Raw genomic sequence first — 14,283 nt, 5'->3', positions numbered from 1 at the left:
AATAAAAATTTTAATGTGTGTATTAATATTATTTTCTTTTAAGGTTTTATTTATCTTCACCTATATTATAGTGAGTAAAAGAATTATTAGCAAATGAAGATCGAGAATATAATGAAATCCAATGATTATCTACATTTTGTATTGACGGAAACATCCACTGAGTGGAGGATATCAAATATATTAATTTTTATAAATAATATTTTCAATAAATCTTTATAAAAACAATATAAGAATATTTTTATATTTTTAAGTGTATCAAACAAAATATTATTCTAATTAAACATTGGGTTTACCAACACTATAGAAAAAATTCTAATATCGATTGAGCAAGCTTTAACTCAAATTACATCGTCACTATTTCAACATAATATTTTTAAAAATTTAAAGGTTTGAAAAAAAAATGGTAACAATAAATAAAAGCTTCAATTATAAACTAATAGTATTATATGCGTTGTGTAGCATAATTCTTCTGTCTATCCGCAATTTATTAACAACTTGTAAAGGGGCAACATGAAATATTCTCGAGGCTATAGTAGAACCTTTCATCAAACCAGCTAAAATATTAACAGTTGAGTTCACTTCTTTGGGTATTTGTTTAAAGAGTATTCTCTAATCACGCTTACATAATTATTGAATTCATACAATTAAATCTCTATTAGAATGTCATCGAACTTAAACATAATAAAAAATTAAAAATTATTTATTTTTTAGAGTAGTAATTATTTAATTTTAAGGGCCGCAATTTATGCATAGACAGAAATCATCAAAAAATCAAATCCAAAGATTTAGTCAAAAAGATTATGAAAAACCGAAGTGGGGTCATCGTTTTGAAAAAAGCAAGGCGTGAAGTGAAGACTCAAATGTTTCGGCTAATGACTTTTAAATAAATAAAGGGTAAAATTATCATAAAAGTATTACATTTTAATTTTCTATTAAAATGGGTAAATTAATTTTATATATTAGATTAAAGAGTAAATTTATCATTCTGTTAAAATTTTTATCAAATTTTACCATTAAAGAGCTGTAGTTGTATGTTAATTTGAAGTATGTACTGCACACTATGTGTAAATATCTAGTTATTTTGTCGATCATATCAATTTTTAATAATAGAAATAGATAAAAATTTAATAAAAAGAACCATTTTTTCCTTAATTTGACTTTAACTTTTTAATAAACAAGACAAAATACAATTTAAATCTTAATAAAAAACTTTCATAATATTTTTATCGGTTGATATACATGTTAGCACTAAAAATTTAATAATATAATATAAAGTTTTAAAAGATGTGGTTTATATTAAAAAATAGATTTCTTAATAAAATTAAAAATAATATTTTATAGTCATTGATTAGCATTTTGTTTTTTTTAATAAGACGTTGATAAAATTAAAATTAAAACAATAAATACAATTAATGAATTATTATTGCTTAATTCAAAACAAAATTACATTAATTCTCCTATATATATATTCCGAGTATTATAGAAACTTTAGTATCAATAGTCGAATTATATTTTGTCTTTTTGCTAAAAAGGTAAATTAGTCATTACACATTAAAACCTAGCCTTTATCGTCAAAGATAATGTACCCATGACATGTCACGTTTAACTATTTAGTTATTTTATAAATCACACCAGTTTCTAATAGTAAAATGGATGAAAATTTTAATATAAATAATCAATTTGCTCTTTAATTTAATAAATATGAACTAATTTTTTATTTTTTCGAGTAAAAGATAAAATCCAATATAATTATTAGTATAGGACCTCCATGACACTTTTATCGTTATAATATTTTTTTGTGAAATCTGTTAAAATAATTATTGTTGTTATTATAATGTTTTGTTAGATAAGTGTTAGAGATACGAGATATTAGTTTAACGATAAGGTGAATTCGAACTTTTTGAAAATTTTCATTAAGCTTTAGACCCCTTTAAAATTTTCGTGGATTCCCGTTAAACTTTCAAAACTTCTAAAAGTTTTCATTAAATTGGTTCAAAATTTTGAAAATCCTCTTTAAAATCTTAAATTATAGAAAAACTACGAACTCAATATAAATATTCACTTTTATTCCATGAGCGGATCTTATCGAGATATTATTTCAATTATAAGTTTATTGAAATAAGTTTTTGTGCTTTATAATAATAAATTCTTATCATGGTTATTTAAATGTGTATCGTTTATAATTAAGGATAAATATTACATTTATACATAAATTTTGGTCTAATGTGCAATTTGATACATGGACTTTGATTTAGTGCAATTGTATACATTTGAATAAATGAATACATACGTTTATTTTCATATTAGATTAATATAATTGTTTGTAAATGTAATATATAAACATAAAATAGTGATAATTAGATAAAGTTGTTAGTGATTTGTGGAAATTAAATCAAATTAAAATTTTATATATAAAATCATATAAAATTAAAGTTCATGTACAATATTATACATTGAATCTAAGTTATATATATATATATATATATATATTATAATAAACATCGATAATGGCGGTAGAACAATAGAAAATAATAAGAAAATAAAAATAAAAAGATACAGATTTTTACGTGCAAGCTCTTTCGGGAAAAAATCACGAACAAAGGAGAATAAATTCACTAATGTTGAAAAATGAATGATACAAAAAAAGTGTCAACTATATCTATTTAAGGCTTTTTCAACCCTATTCTAGTTAAAGTCAAAAAGTATAAGTATAATTCTATACATACTAAACTTGTGCGTTATTGGGTCTACGAGGTCGGCCTCTCGCTCCACACATCTCTTTATTTATTTATTCAACAAATGAAAATTTTCGAGTCACATAATCTCTAATAATATATAAATTTGAAATTTATCACTTGTGATTATGGATATAGCTAAATAATAATAAAAAAACTAAATTAAATTGTACCTTTCACGTGGCTTAACCATAAGCATTAAAAGCAGCAAATAAGTGGGGGGTGGATCGGCACATGAAAATATCTCATATCTTTTCCTCTATATATGGGTTTTGTTCAGCACTTTGCTTTTATGAGTAAACTAATTTTCTTTAAGCTCAAGCAAATTAAAATTATATCTGACATAATTTTTGAAGTAAAAAAATGTTTTCTGCTATAAAATAAAAATATATATAAACATTAAAATTTAAATTTATTGGATAAATTAATTTTAATATAATTTAATGAATTCATCAGGGAGATCTCTGAAATGGAAATATTTTTATTTTGGCATTTTAAAATTTTAAAATTTTAAATTAATAAAAATAAAATTGTACTTTGGCTCTTTTAAAAGTGATGAAATTTTAATTTAATTATTTAAAAATTATAAAGATATAAACTACTAAAATACTAAAATTATATTTCTATTATCATAAAATTATAATTTAATTTTGACCCCTAAATTTTTTCTAATTTTACCGAAGAATTCGTGAAACTTAACAATATTAAACTTAAAATTTCTATTTTATTATAATTATTGTTATGGTAGCTCATGATTATAGGTTGAAACCTATGATAATTGAAACATATACCAACTTTAACACGTGTTTATAAGTCAAATTTAAACATGATATTAATACATTTTATATTTGCTTAAGTCTATTTCGGTTGAAAATATGAGCCTAAAAATTTACTCGACATTGTCCATATTTGTAAATAGCAACGCAAACTCATTTTAGATTTGCCCATATATTTTTTTAATCAAAAAAGATATTTACATTTTAATATTTAATAGATCATTTATTAGAAATTTAAATATAGAAATCTTAGCAATTTTTAATATTTGCATTATAGCATTATATATTACTATGAATTTTGTGATATAAATTATATAATATATACATGTAAAAACAGGTTAAGCTCAAGCCTTGAATATTTGAGCTTGAGCTTGATTCATATTTTATATTGACCTAATTTTTTTACTCAAGCGTATTTTTCGAGATTAATATTTTTTCTTAAATTATTTTAAAATTCATACAGACTCAAAACGGATAACTCAACTCATGAATAAGTCTATTCAAAATTGATATCATATTGGCTAGATCGTAAAAACCCGAGTTCTAGATACAGGGACTAAATATATATATATATATACAAACTTAGAGATTAGAAAATAGGTGTTTTGTTCCATAATTGTGGCCAGTCTACTTAAGTAGCATCGTCTATATTTATATCCTTATCCCCAATACTTGTTGCTTACCAAATGAATGAAAATGACACTCTCCCGACGACCTTCTTTTATTATTACTATTATTATTATTATTTAGAGATAATATAATTTTTTCTATATTTGTACTTAGAATTTTTATTAATATATTTTTTATTTTGAATTTGAAAAAATATAAAAATTTGTCAAAGTGCCATGTCATCACTTTAAAATTAAAAAATGTATATAAATACATAATTCTAAAAATTAGACTAGTAGTTAAATTGGTCAAACCACTGGTTTCCGATTCAATCGGTTTGATCGGTTAATTTCATGAAAATTTTTAAAAATAAAAGAAATTAAACCAGTTCAACTACTGGTTTTTATCCCATATTCCAATTTTTATCAGTTTCGAGTTTCTCATTCAGTCAATTCAATCTCTTTGCTTAGATCAGTATATCAATTGATTCTCAATCCAACCGATTCGACCGACCAATCTAGTCCTATTTTAAGAACATTGGTCTCATCTAATTTGGATAGAATCAAAGTTCAAAGATCAAAATGAATCTGATTACTAAGTTTAGATACCAAATTAAAAAAAAAAATATAAATATAAAAATAAACCTAATTACCAAATTCAATAACCAAACTTATATCATCCTTTCAACTTATAATTGGTGACAAAAAGGGGATATGATATGTTGATATAACAAAATATAAGCAGGAGTTCGAGTTGCCTTATCCTATAAGGCAGGTAAATAGGTTTTAGTTTTAGGTTTGGCTGGATATCCCATTTGCTCCATGGAAAATTCCGACTAAAGATAGAAACAAAGCATTTAGGTCACTTTTTCGCGTCAATTCGTATTAAATCAGTAAACGATTTTAGTTTCTATAGTTGAAATCAATTGAAAATTTCGAAAGTTTTGAGTTTCCAATAAGATAATCTTATTTTCCTTACACTTAATTTTAATCATGATCGACTTAATCATTGTTATTTAGATAATAAAGATAAATATAGTATTTAACTCTATTCACATGAGTATCGTTGTTAATACAGAAAGACGTGGGTTTAAGCGCGTTGAAACCTATTATCCTCCTATTTATGAGTTGAGAAAATATTATAGATAATTTTAAATATTATATATAAAATAAATATGATAATGTAATATTAAATATTTTCTAGCATTTGTTTCAACGAGAAAATTCAATGGTGTTAATGAAAAGTTGATTTTTGGTCTAACTTTATTTAAACAAAATATTTATTGATATTAAATATTTTATAATTTTAAATAATATTAAGCTTTTGTAAATTTCTAGTTATTGGTAGCAGTGGTACAGTAGATTGAATGGGCCAGGAAATTAGGTAATGCTGCCCCAACTGCCCTAAATGCTATAGAGTCTAAACATATATATCTTATTAATAATGGATAAAAAGGCTTTGGACTGTCTTAATTTGAGGTTAGATATTACGAGGGTTTGAAATTTCATGTCTTGAGCTCATTTTTTATTACTCAGTTTGATTAGTTCAACTTAGTTCGAATTTAGATGAATTTTTTTTATAATTTCAAATTTAGTCATAATGACGTGACAGTTTATAGTATGTTAGATATTTAATCGGATTTTTTAACGTTCAAATGGTTAAATTGGTAAACTTTTCATAATGTGAGGGACTAAAATAGTATAAAAAAATTAAAACCCAAATGAGAAAAATGATTTGTATAAAATGACTTGACCAATTGATTCTATTAACTGACTGTTTAAAAGTGTCTGGTAAAACTTAACTGATAGTTAAAATCGATATATATAGAATGACAAATAATGGCATGACACGTTTTATTATTCTTAGTTATAATTATGTCATGTTCTTAATATGTGAAGAAGGAAGTAATTTTTGAGCAAATATGATCAGATATGTCATACTACATATCTAATTCTCAATCAAATGTGAAATATATTATCTATCGATATGTTTTTTTGTTTTGAAGAGATTATGCTCAAATTAGCTAAAAAAACTCAAAACTCTATTTACCAAACACTCCCATAACTTTTTTCATATAATGAAAATTCCAATATGCAAAATAACAATATTAAAATCAACTTTGTTTTGAATTTTTTAACCAAGATAAATTTAAACATCAAATAATAAATTTAAATTAACATATTATATAAAAAATAGAAAAACTATTTAAGAAAGACATAATTTAAGTTTTTTTTAAAGAAAGAAACTAGCTCTGGGGTTAAAAAATTGAAGGAAATTGTGATTTGATTGAAATGTACTTGAAAAGGGAACAAAATGCACTGAATTCTGAAGTGCTTGGCTTTGAACTGCAAACACTTTCCTTAACTAAAGGAGTTTTAACTGTGTTTGCCATTATCCAAAAATGTTAGAAAAAGAACAAAAAAACAAAACAAAGATCCAGGCAAATCGAGTTTTAATGTAATAAAAAATCAATATCCTATATCTGAAAATTAATTTTAAAAACAAAATTACCAAAAGAGGTAATTCAGATATCTAACTAGATTTGCCTTTTAACCTGCCTTATTTTATTCTTAAAATTAAATCATGATTACTCATATATAAATTTAAAAAAATTAATTTATATATAGGGTGAAGATTTATTTAAGAACGGTGAATTATATAAAAAATATTTTTTAAAAAATCATAAATATATATAAAATAATAAAAATAAAATATCACTTCAAAAGTTGATCAAAAATATGGAACCAAGAGTTGCCATTGCTGAACGTGACATGAGATAAAATAAATAAACATGGTTATTTTAGGAAATGAATTGATTTTTTAAATAAAAAAATATTAAATTGATTTTCTTAAAAATCAATGAAGCGTTAATTTTTGTTTTCCCTGCATCAGTCGGTCATCACTTGGTCAGTCAGCCCTGACTTTTAGGAAATATTCCGTAAATCAATATTAAATAAAAAAGAAAAAAGAAATATGTAAAATGAATAAATATCCCAAAGCAAAACAAAGTAAAAACATTTTTTTTACCCTCACTGTATTTAATCCAAGCTTTTCTGGATTGTAACAAAACCCTAAAAGGGTTCTTGTAAGAAACAATCGCCGCTTGATTTGATCTCAGCCGTCTACTCTTTCTCTATATATCATTAAACTTCTTTCACTCTTTTCTTTGATCTCCCAGCTTCAAAAATAAAGCTTTTTTTTTTTTTTGGCCCTTGAGCTATTCTTCTCTATTTTTAATTTTTGTTGCTGTTTTTTACTTGAAAATCATGGCTTTCTTACATGGTTTTTGTTGGTTGATTTATGGTTTCCAAATTTGAAGAATATTTAAAATTTGGGCACCCTTTTGTTTTTGTTTTTCTTGGTTTGATTCTTGGGCAGGTGGACTTTTTTGCTGTTTATGAGTTTAGGGAAATTAAAGTTTTGATCTTTAACACATTTGGTAGCTTAAAGTGAGAATCTTTAGTTTGTAAATATGGGGTTAGGTGTATTAGTGTAGAAAAGTTTAGTTTCTTTTGGATTTAGCGGCTGATTATCGGTTTTGGGTAGTGATTGTTTTGGGAGTTCTGATAGAGATTAATGATCAATTAGGATTTTTGAATGATGTTATCTGAGTTAGATAGGAGACCAATGATAGGAAGTAGTGAAGGATCATTCGGGGATGATTTAGAGAAAGAGATAGGATTATTGCTCCGTGAACAGCATAGTAGGCAAGATGCTGATGATCTTGAACGCGAGCTGAACTTGTATAGAAGTGGCTCTGCTCCTCCTACCGTGGAGGGTTCACTGAGTGCGGTTGGCGGTTTGTTTGGGGGTGCCACCTCCTCCGCTGCTACTGGTGGTGGTTTTGCTGCCACCGCCTTTTCAGCTTTTGCTGGAGCTAAAAATGGAAATGGATTTGCATCTGAGGAAGAACTCAGGTCTGATCCAGCTTATCATTCATACTATTACTCGAATGTGAATCTCAACCCGAGGCTCCCACCTCCTTTGCTTTCAAAGGAGGATTGGAAGTTTGCACAGAGGTTGAAGGGAGAGGGTTTAGCTATAGGTGGGATTGGAGATAGGAGGAAGTTGAATAGGGCTGATAATGGTAGCAATAGGTCGTTGTTCTCGATGCCGCCTGGGTTTGATACCAGGAAACAAGAGAACGAAGTAGAGGCAGAGAAAGTGCATAGCTCTGCAGACTGGGTTGGTGATGGACTGATTGGTTTGTCTGGTATAGGACTTGGAAGCAAACAGAAAAGCTTTGCCGAAATTTTTCAGGTGATAACCGATCCTTAGTTGATTTTAGACAGTCTGCCTTTTTTTTTTTGTTGCTGATAATAATTTGCTTATTTTTGCAGTCTTCGATTGAAAAATACTCAGTGATGTATGTTTTAAATCATATCTATGACTGATATAATTATTTCCCAATTTTGTAGTTCCCAAGGTTGTGATGGTACTATGTGCATACTTAGTAGGTGTATTTGTGATCAATCTTCTGTCGTGGTTCACACATAGCTAGGTTTTTTAAGCTTTGAAGTATATCCAAGTTTAAAATAATGCTACATAAAATCTTGCTCGTTTAAGTTTTCAAGTTGTTCCTTGTTCCTTAACTTTCTATGTGACTATCAAGATCTTTCTGTAAATATTTCAGAAACTTCTGGACCTTTACCTTCTTTCTTTTGTGCAGTGATCTAATATCTAAAACCCTTACAGGATGATTTGGGACACACTGCTCCAGTCGCTAGGATACCATCTCGTCCTGCGAGTCGTAATGCTTTTGATGAGAACTTTGAGAATGTAGGTTCTGCTGAATCTGAGCTCGCTCATTTGCGGCGACAACTTACTTCTGCAGATCCTTTAAGGTCAAGTGGAAGTGGTCAGGGATCGTCTGCTGTCCATAACATCGGGCCACCTTCTTCATACACCTATGCTGCTGCTGTAGGTGCTTCAATGTCTAGGAGTACCACTCCTGATCCCCAACTCGTAGCTAGGGCTTCTAGTCCTTGCCTGACACCAATTGGTGGAGGCAGAGTTGGCAACTCAGAGAAAAGAAACATAAATAGTCCAAGCACATTTAGTGGCGTCACATCTGGTGTCAACGGATCTGATGATCTTGTTGCTGCTTTATCAGGCATGAACTTGTCATCAAATCATGGGATAGATGAAGATAATCAGTTAGCATCACAAATTGAACAAGATGTTGAGAATCACCAGAATTATCTGTTTGGTTTGCAAGATGGTCAGGATCATATCAAACAGCAGGCATACTTGAAGAAACCAGAATCTGGCCATTTACATATGCCTTCAGTTAAGAGTAATGGGATTAGATCGGACCTGAAAAGCCCTTCCTTGCTTTCTGATAGGCAAGCTGTGCTCCAGAAATCTGCTGTTCCCTCAAACAATTCTTACTTGAAAGGATCACCTGCTTCCACACTTAATGGCAGTGGCAGCTTACCTGCTCAATATCCGCATGGTGATGGTGCCAATGCATCATTTCCAAACTATGGGTTAAGTGGTTACTCTTTAAATCCTGCTTTGGCCAATATGGTGCCCAGCCAACTTGGATCTGGGAATTTGCCACCACTGTTTGAAAATGTTGCTGCTGCATCAGCTATGGCAGTCCCTGGAATGGACTCCAGAGTGCTTGGGGGAGCTTTTGGTTCTGGACAGAACATTTCAAATGCTGCATCTGAGTCCCATAATCTTGGTAGAGTTGGAAGCCAAATAGCTGGAAATGCTCTGAATGCACCTTTCATTGATCCTTTGTATCTTCAGTATTTAAGGACTTCTGATTATGCTGCAGCACAGCAGGCAGCTCTTAATGACCCCACTGTGGATAGAAATTTCCTTGGTAATTCATACATGAACTTGCTTGAGCTTCAAAAAGCTTATCTCGGAGCTCTGCTATCACCTCAAAAATCCCAATATGGTGTTCCAATGGGTGCTAAATCTACTAGTTCAAATCTCCATGGGTTTTATGGAAATACCACCTTTGGAGCTGGCATGTCTTATCCTGGAAGTCCCTTAGCAAATGCTGTTCTTCCAAATTCTCCAGTTGGACCCGGTAGTCCCATCAGACACACTGACCTGAATATGCGTTTTCCATCTGGGATGAGGAATCTAGCTGGGAGTGTAATTGGACCGTGGCATTTGGATTCAGGATGTAATATTGATGAAAGCTTTTCCTCCTCCCTACTTGAAGAGTTTAAGGGCAATAAGACGAAGTGTTTTGAACTTTCAGAAATTGCTGGTCATGTTGTTGAGTTCAGGTATTCTTGTATCCTAATCAAGTTTTATGTTGTCAACTGTCATATCCTGACATTTTCATGCTTTTGATGAGCAGTGCGGATCAGTATGGCAGCAGGTTTATTCAGCAAAAACTTGAAACAGCCACAACTGAAGAGAAAACTATGGTTTATGAGGAAATCATGCCTCAAGCTCTTGCTTTGATGACTGATGTTTTTGGTAATTATGTTATTCAAAAGGTATCTGCTTCTTAATCTGTTCCTTATCTGCTTAGTCTTACAATTTTATGTTTTATTGTCTTTACCAAATGAAATCTTAAATTTGTACAGTTTTTTGAACACGGACTTCCAAGTCAGAGAAGGGAACTTGCTGGCAAGCTTTTTGGTCATGTATTAACTCTTGGTCTGCAAATGTATGGATGTCGGGTGATCCAGAAGGTATTAGCAAATATTATTGCTATTTTATTGGACTTCATTTTGTGTATTTTTTTTCCATTTGTTGATTCTTATCATTTATCAACCTCCTCATAATTGCTGTTTCTTGACAATTTATGTGTTTCTTTCTAAATGACCCCAGCATGGTTTTGTATTTGACAAGTGAAAATGTGCCTTAGTGTGATAGAGTTTTACTTCTCATTTCATGCAGAATTGATCCAAATCTTTATGTTTAGTTTGTAAATATGTGCTAATATATATGCTTTAATAATTGAGCTTTACTCTGTCATCGCCTTAACTTGTTTTGTTTTATAGATTTCTTAGTGTTCATACTAATTGATATTATTCTGGATGGTTACACCAAGAATACTGCCTTGCATTCTGACAATTATGTATGATTTGTTTGACATTCAAGGCCATAGAAGTTGTCGATCTGGATCAGAAGATTAAAATGGTTCAAGAGCTTGATGGTAGTGTGATGCGTTGTGTACGTGATCAGAATGGCAACCATGTTATCCAAAAATGCATCGAATGTGTTCCTGAGGAGAACATACAATTTATAGTTACAACATTTTTTGATCAAGTTGTGACCCTTTCTGCTCATCCATATGGGTGCCGAGTGATACAGGTCGAGAGCCTTTTTTCTTTTTCCTTTTTTGATTTTGTTTTGGCCTTTAGAACTACCTTGTAGAATGACCAATGTCTGTTCTGTATTTTTTTTCCCGTTAATACTACAGAGAATATTGGAGCACTGCAAGGACCCAAAAACACAGAGCAAGGTTATGGACGAGATTCTAGGATCTGTTAGCATGTTGGCCCAAGACCAGTATGGCAATTACGTTGTTCAGGTTGTGATTCTTTTCTGAAAACTTATATGCGCATATTATAGGATTTTTTGGTTGAAAAGTAATCAATCAATGAAACCTTCTGGAGGGTCTTCACCCTTGTTGCCTTTATGTCTATTAATACGCTTTCCATCAATTTTTTGATATTTGTTGCTTATTTTTATAGTGTATCTTTCAATTTGTTTATGCCGTCTACTCGTTGCTTGAACCGACCTTTTTTATTTACGTAACAGCATGTACTGGAGCATGGAAAGCCTCATGAGCGCTCAATTATAATTAAGGAGTTAGCTGGAAAGATTGTCCAGATGAGTCAACAGAAGTTTGCCTCTAATGTTGTTGAGAAGTGCTTAACTTTTGGCGGTCCTTCTGAACGTCAGTTATTGGTGAATGAAATGCTTGGTTCTACTGATGAGAATGAACCTCTTCAGGTTTGGTCCATTTTGTGCTGAACTTTTATAACTTGCTTATCTCACTGATGTCTCGAGATGTAATATGTCATGAAAAAACTGTGACCGGAACGGTCTTTCTAACATTGATTGCATGGTCTTCAAGAATTAGCTTTTTTCGTCACCCTTTAGAATTCCATGTCACTTTACTGACTTCTATTTGTCTGTTTCAGGCAATGATGAAAGATCAGTTTGCAAATTATGTTGTACAGAAAGTACTGGAGACTTGTGATGACCAGCAGCGTGAGCTGATCCTTTCTCGAATTAAGGTCCATTTAAATGCATTGAAGAAGTACACTTACGGAAAACATATTGTTGCGCGTGTAGAGAAACTTGTTGCTGCTGGGGGTACTGATACTTTCTTACCTTCTATGACTGCTTTTTAGTTTATGTATATCTGTTCATGCATGGTGCAAGCAAGTTCCCTAGAGCTGAAATTATCCAGTCATTTAAAAAATATGGGTTCCACAACAATTTCACAGGCTCTACACAAGTCAAGACTGTGATTGGTTCATTGCATTATAGTAATCGTAGAAGATATACTCTCACGACATGTTTTCAAGTATCTTTTCATGAAGTTGCCTTTTAACCTCTTTCTGCATTAGTAATAGCCACATTTTTGGCAGGCAGAGTTTTCATACTTCCCTGTTTACTTTTTTAATACATTGCTTTGAGCGTTTTAGAAAGTGAAACAGGCTCGTAAACCGCATTTTTATGATGATGAAACCGTAGGAATTTGAGCTAAAGCGGGCATATATATGGCTGTTGAAATGACATGATTCCTATTATTGGATGTTGAACTATTATACGAATATTCACCTTTCTGTTTGGTCAAGTTCAAATTTGATCCATTTTCCAGTGTTGAAACCTTCTAAGAGGCGATATTGCATGTTTTTTTTTTCAGAAAGGAGAATTGCTGCTCAATCTCCACACCCTACTGCTTAGTTGGTGTAGGAAATAATGTGTTTGTACAGCTAACAGAAGCTATTACGAGAGCTTCCCCTATCTTAGAGCTATGCTTCTACCTATCTTTTTAGACAGGTAAGATCTGTATGGAAATAAAAGAAGTTGTTGCTTGTACTGGAAACTGTACATTTTGTAGCTTAAGATTGTATACATAGAATCGAGCAAACCCGAGGTTTCTGTTGTCGGACACAACAGAATGCTACATGCAGAGGAGATCGAATGATTATACGAGTTATTAAGGGTGTAAAAATTTTAAAAATGGTGAGTTTAGTTTATATGATAACCGCGACTGTACAAAATGTTGGCTTGTGGAGAGCTGTTGATGTTTAGGTGAGGCCACTGGTTTTTTCCCCACTCAATGTATGCTTTAATGACATTTACTCTTTTTTTCCCTTCAAAATGCACTTTGTTTTTTGTTGCCATCAACTTGTTCACATTTTTGTTGGATTTTATTTGATACTTTCTTTCCTAATGATCAAAGTTCATTTTTTTACTTACAAAGGCATAGAGCAACCGGCTACTATCATGATTACACTTGCACAAGATTGCAACAGCAAATTGTAACTGTGAATCAATGTGATCCATTACACCACACTCAGCTTAATAGCTTTCTCAAAATGATTACACTGGTATAATCCCTTAAATAGTTGAAAGGGTTCCACAAATTGCTAGCACAGTCGAGTATGTATAAGGATTAAGCTCGTCATTGAAGTTGTTTGTTGAGGGGAGGTCGACTTCTTTCAAAGAAGTCTTAAAAGTGTCATTTTCCCGGAATTGATGGACTCTGGGATAATTCTGGTTATTGGGATTTATCTCTAGACCCTAAAGAGAGCTCAGTGCTTGGACAACTTGTTTACATCGCAAGTGTGTTTTGTTGGGTCGGACTGTGTTGGTACATTGCTGCATACCAAGGGAATATATACATTCACGCTTGGTAGGTTGAAACTGAACTTATAGCATACAAGGCATCACCCCGAAAGATTACTTGTATGTTATTAGTTGGGCGATAAGGCCCTTCCAATAGTAAATGGCCATATTTTTTTACGGGTGATCCTGCGTCAAGGCACTCACACTTTGTGAGGTGCACTTTAGGGGCCTTTTCAAGCATTTGGTTCGTTGAGGGGTTCGTTTTGCTCTTGACAGACATGTTAAGATCTTCCTTAAAAGCCTTCAACACAATTATACTTGGAGAAGAACCTACAAGCTTGATCATCATTCGAGCCGCAGCTAGCATAACCAGCAAT

At 31.1% G+C, this 14,283-nt stretch overlaps 1 protein-coding gene across 1 annotated transcript; it reads left to right on the top strand.

Moving 5' to 3' along the window:
* Positions 1-7,134: 7,134 nt before the first annotated feature.
* On the top strand, positions 7,135-13,461 carry LOC108469659 (pumilio homolog 2-like). Its single transcript, XM_017770634.2, has 9 exons — positions 7,135-8,380; positions 8,816-10,371; positions 10,446-10,587; positions 10,678-10,785; positions 11,198-11,410; positions 11,520-11,630; positions 11,861-12,055; positions 12,247-12,421; positions 12,978-13,461. Exons 1-9 carry the CDS (start codon positions 7,718-7,720, stop codon positions 13,016-13,018), a joined length of 3,204 nt encoding a protein of 1,067 aa, XP_017626123.1. The 5' UTR covers positions 7,135-7,717; the 3' UTR covers positions 13,019-13,461.
* Positions 13,462-14,283: the final 822 nt, after the last annotated feature.

Source organism: Gossypium arboreum, chromosome 8 (genome assembly GCF_025698485.1).
Source record: "Gossypium arboreum isolate Shixiya-1 chromosome 8, ASM2569848v2, whole genome shotgun sequence".
In the NCBI taxonomy this organism is placed as follows: Eukaryota; Viridiplantae; Streptophyta; class Magnoliopsida; order Malvales; family Malvaceae; genus Gossypium; species Gossypium arboreum.
This window is presented reverse-complemented; position numbering and strand designations above follow the sequence as displayed.

Bases quoted from the DNA above. Each gene is read 5' to 3' on its own strand.
- LOC108469659 (XM_017770634.2), top strand. From the start codon at position 7,718: ATGATGTTATCTGAGTTAGATAGGAGACCAATGATAGGAAGTAGTGAA. The intron at 10,372-10,445 runs GTATTCTTGTAT...TTTGATGAGCAG, and splicing joins GGTCATGTTGTTGAGTTCAG to TGCGGATCAGTATGGCAGCA. The intron at 11,411-11,519 runs GTCGAGAGCCTT...TTAATACTACAG, and splicing joins ATGGGTGCCGAGTGATACAG to AGAATATTGGAGCACTGCAA.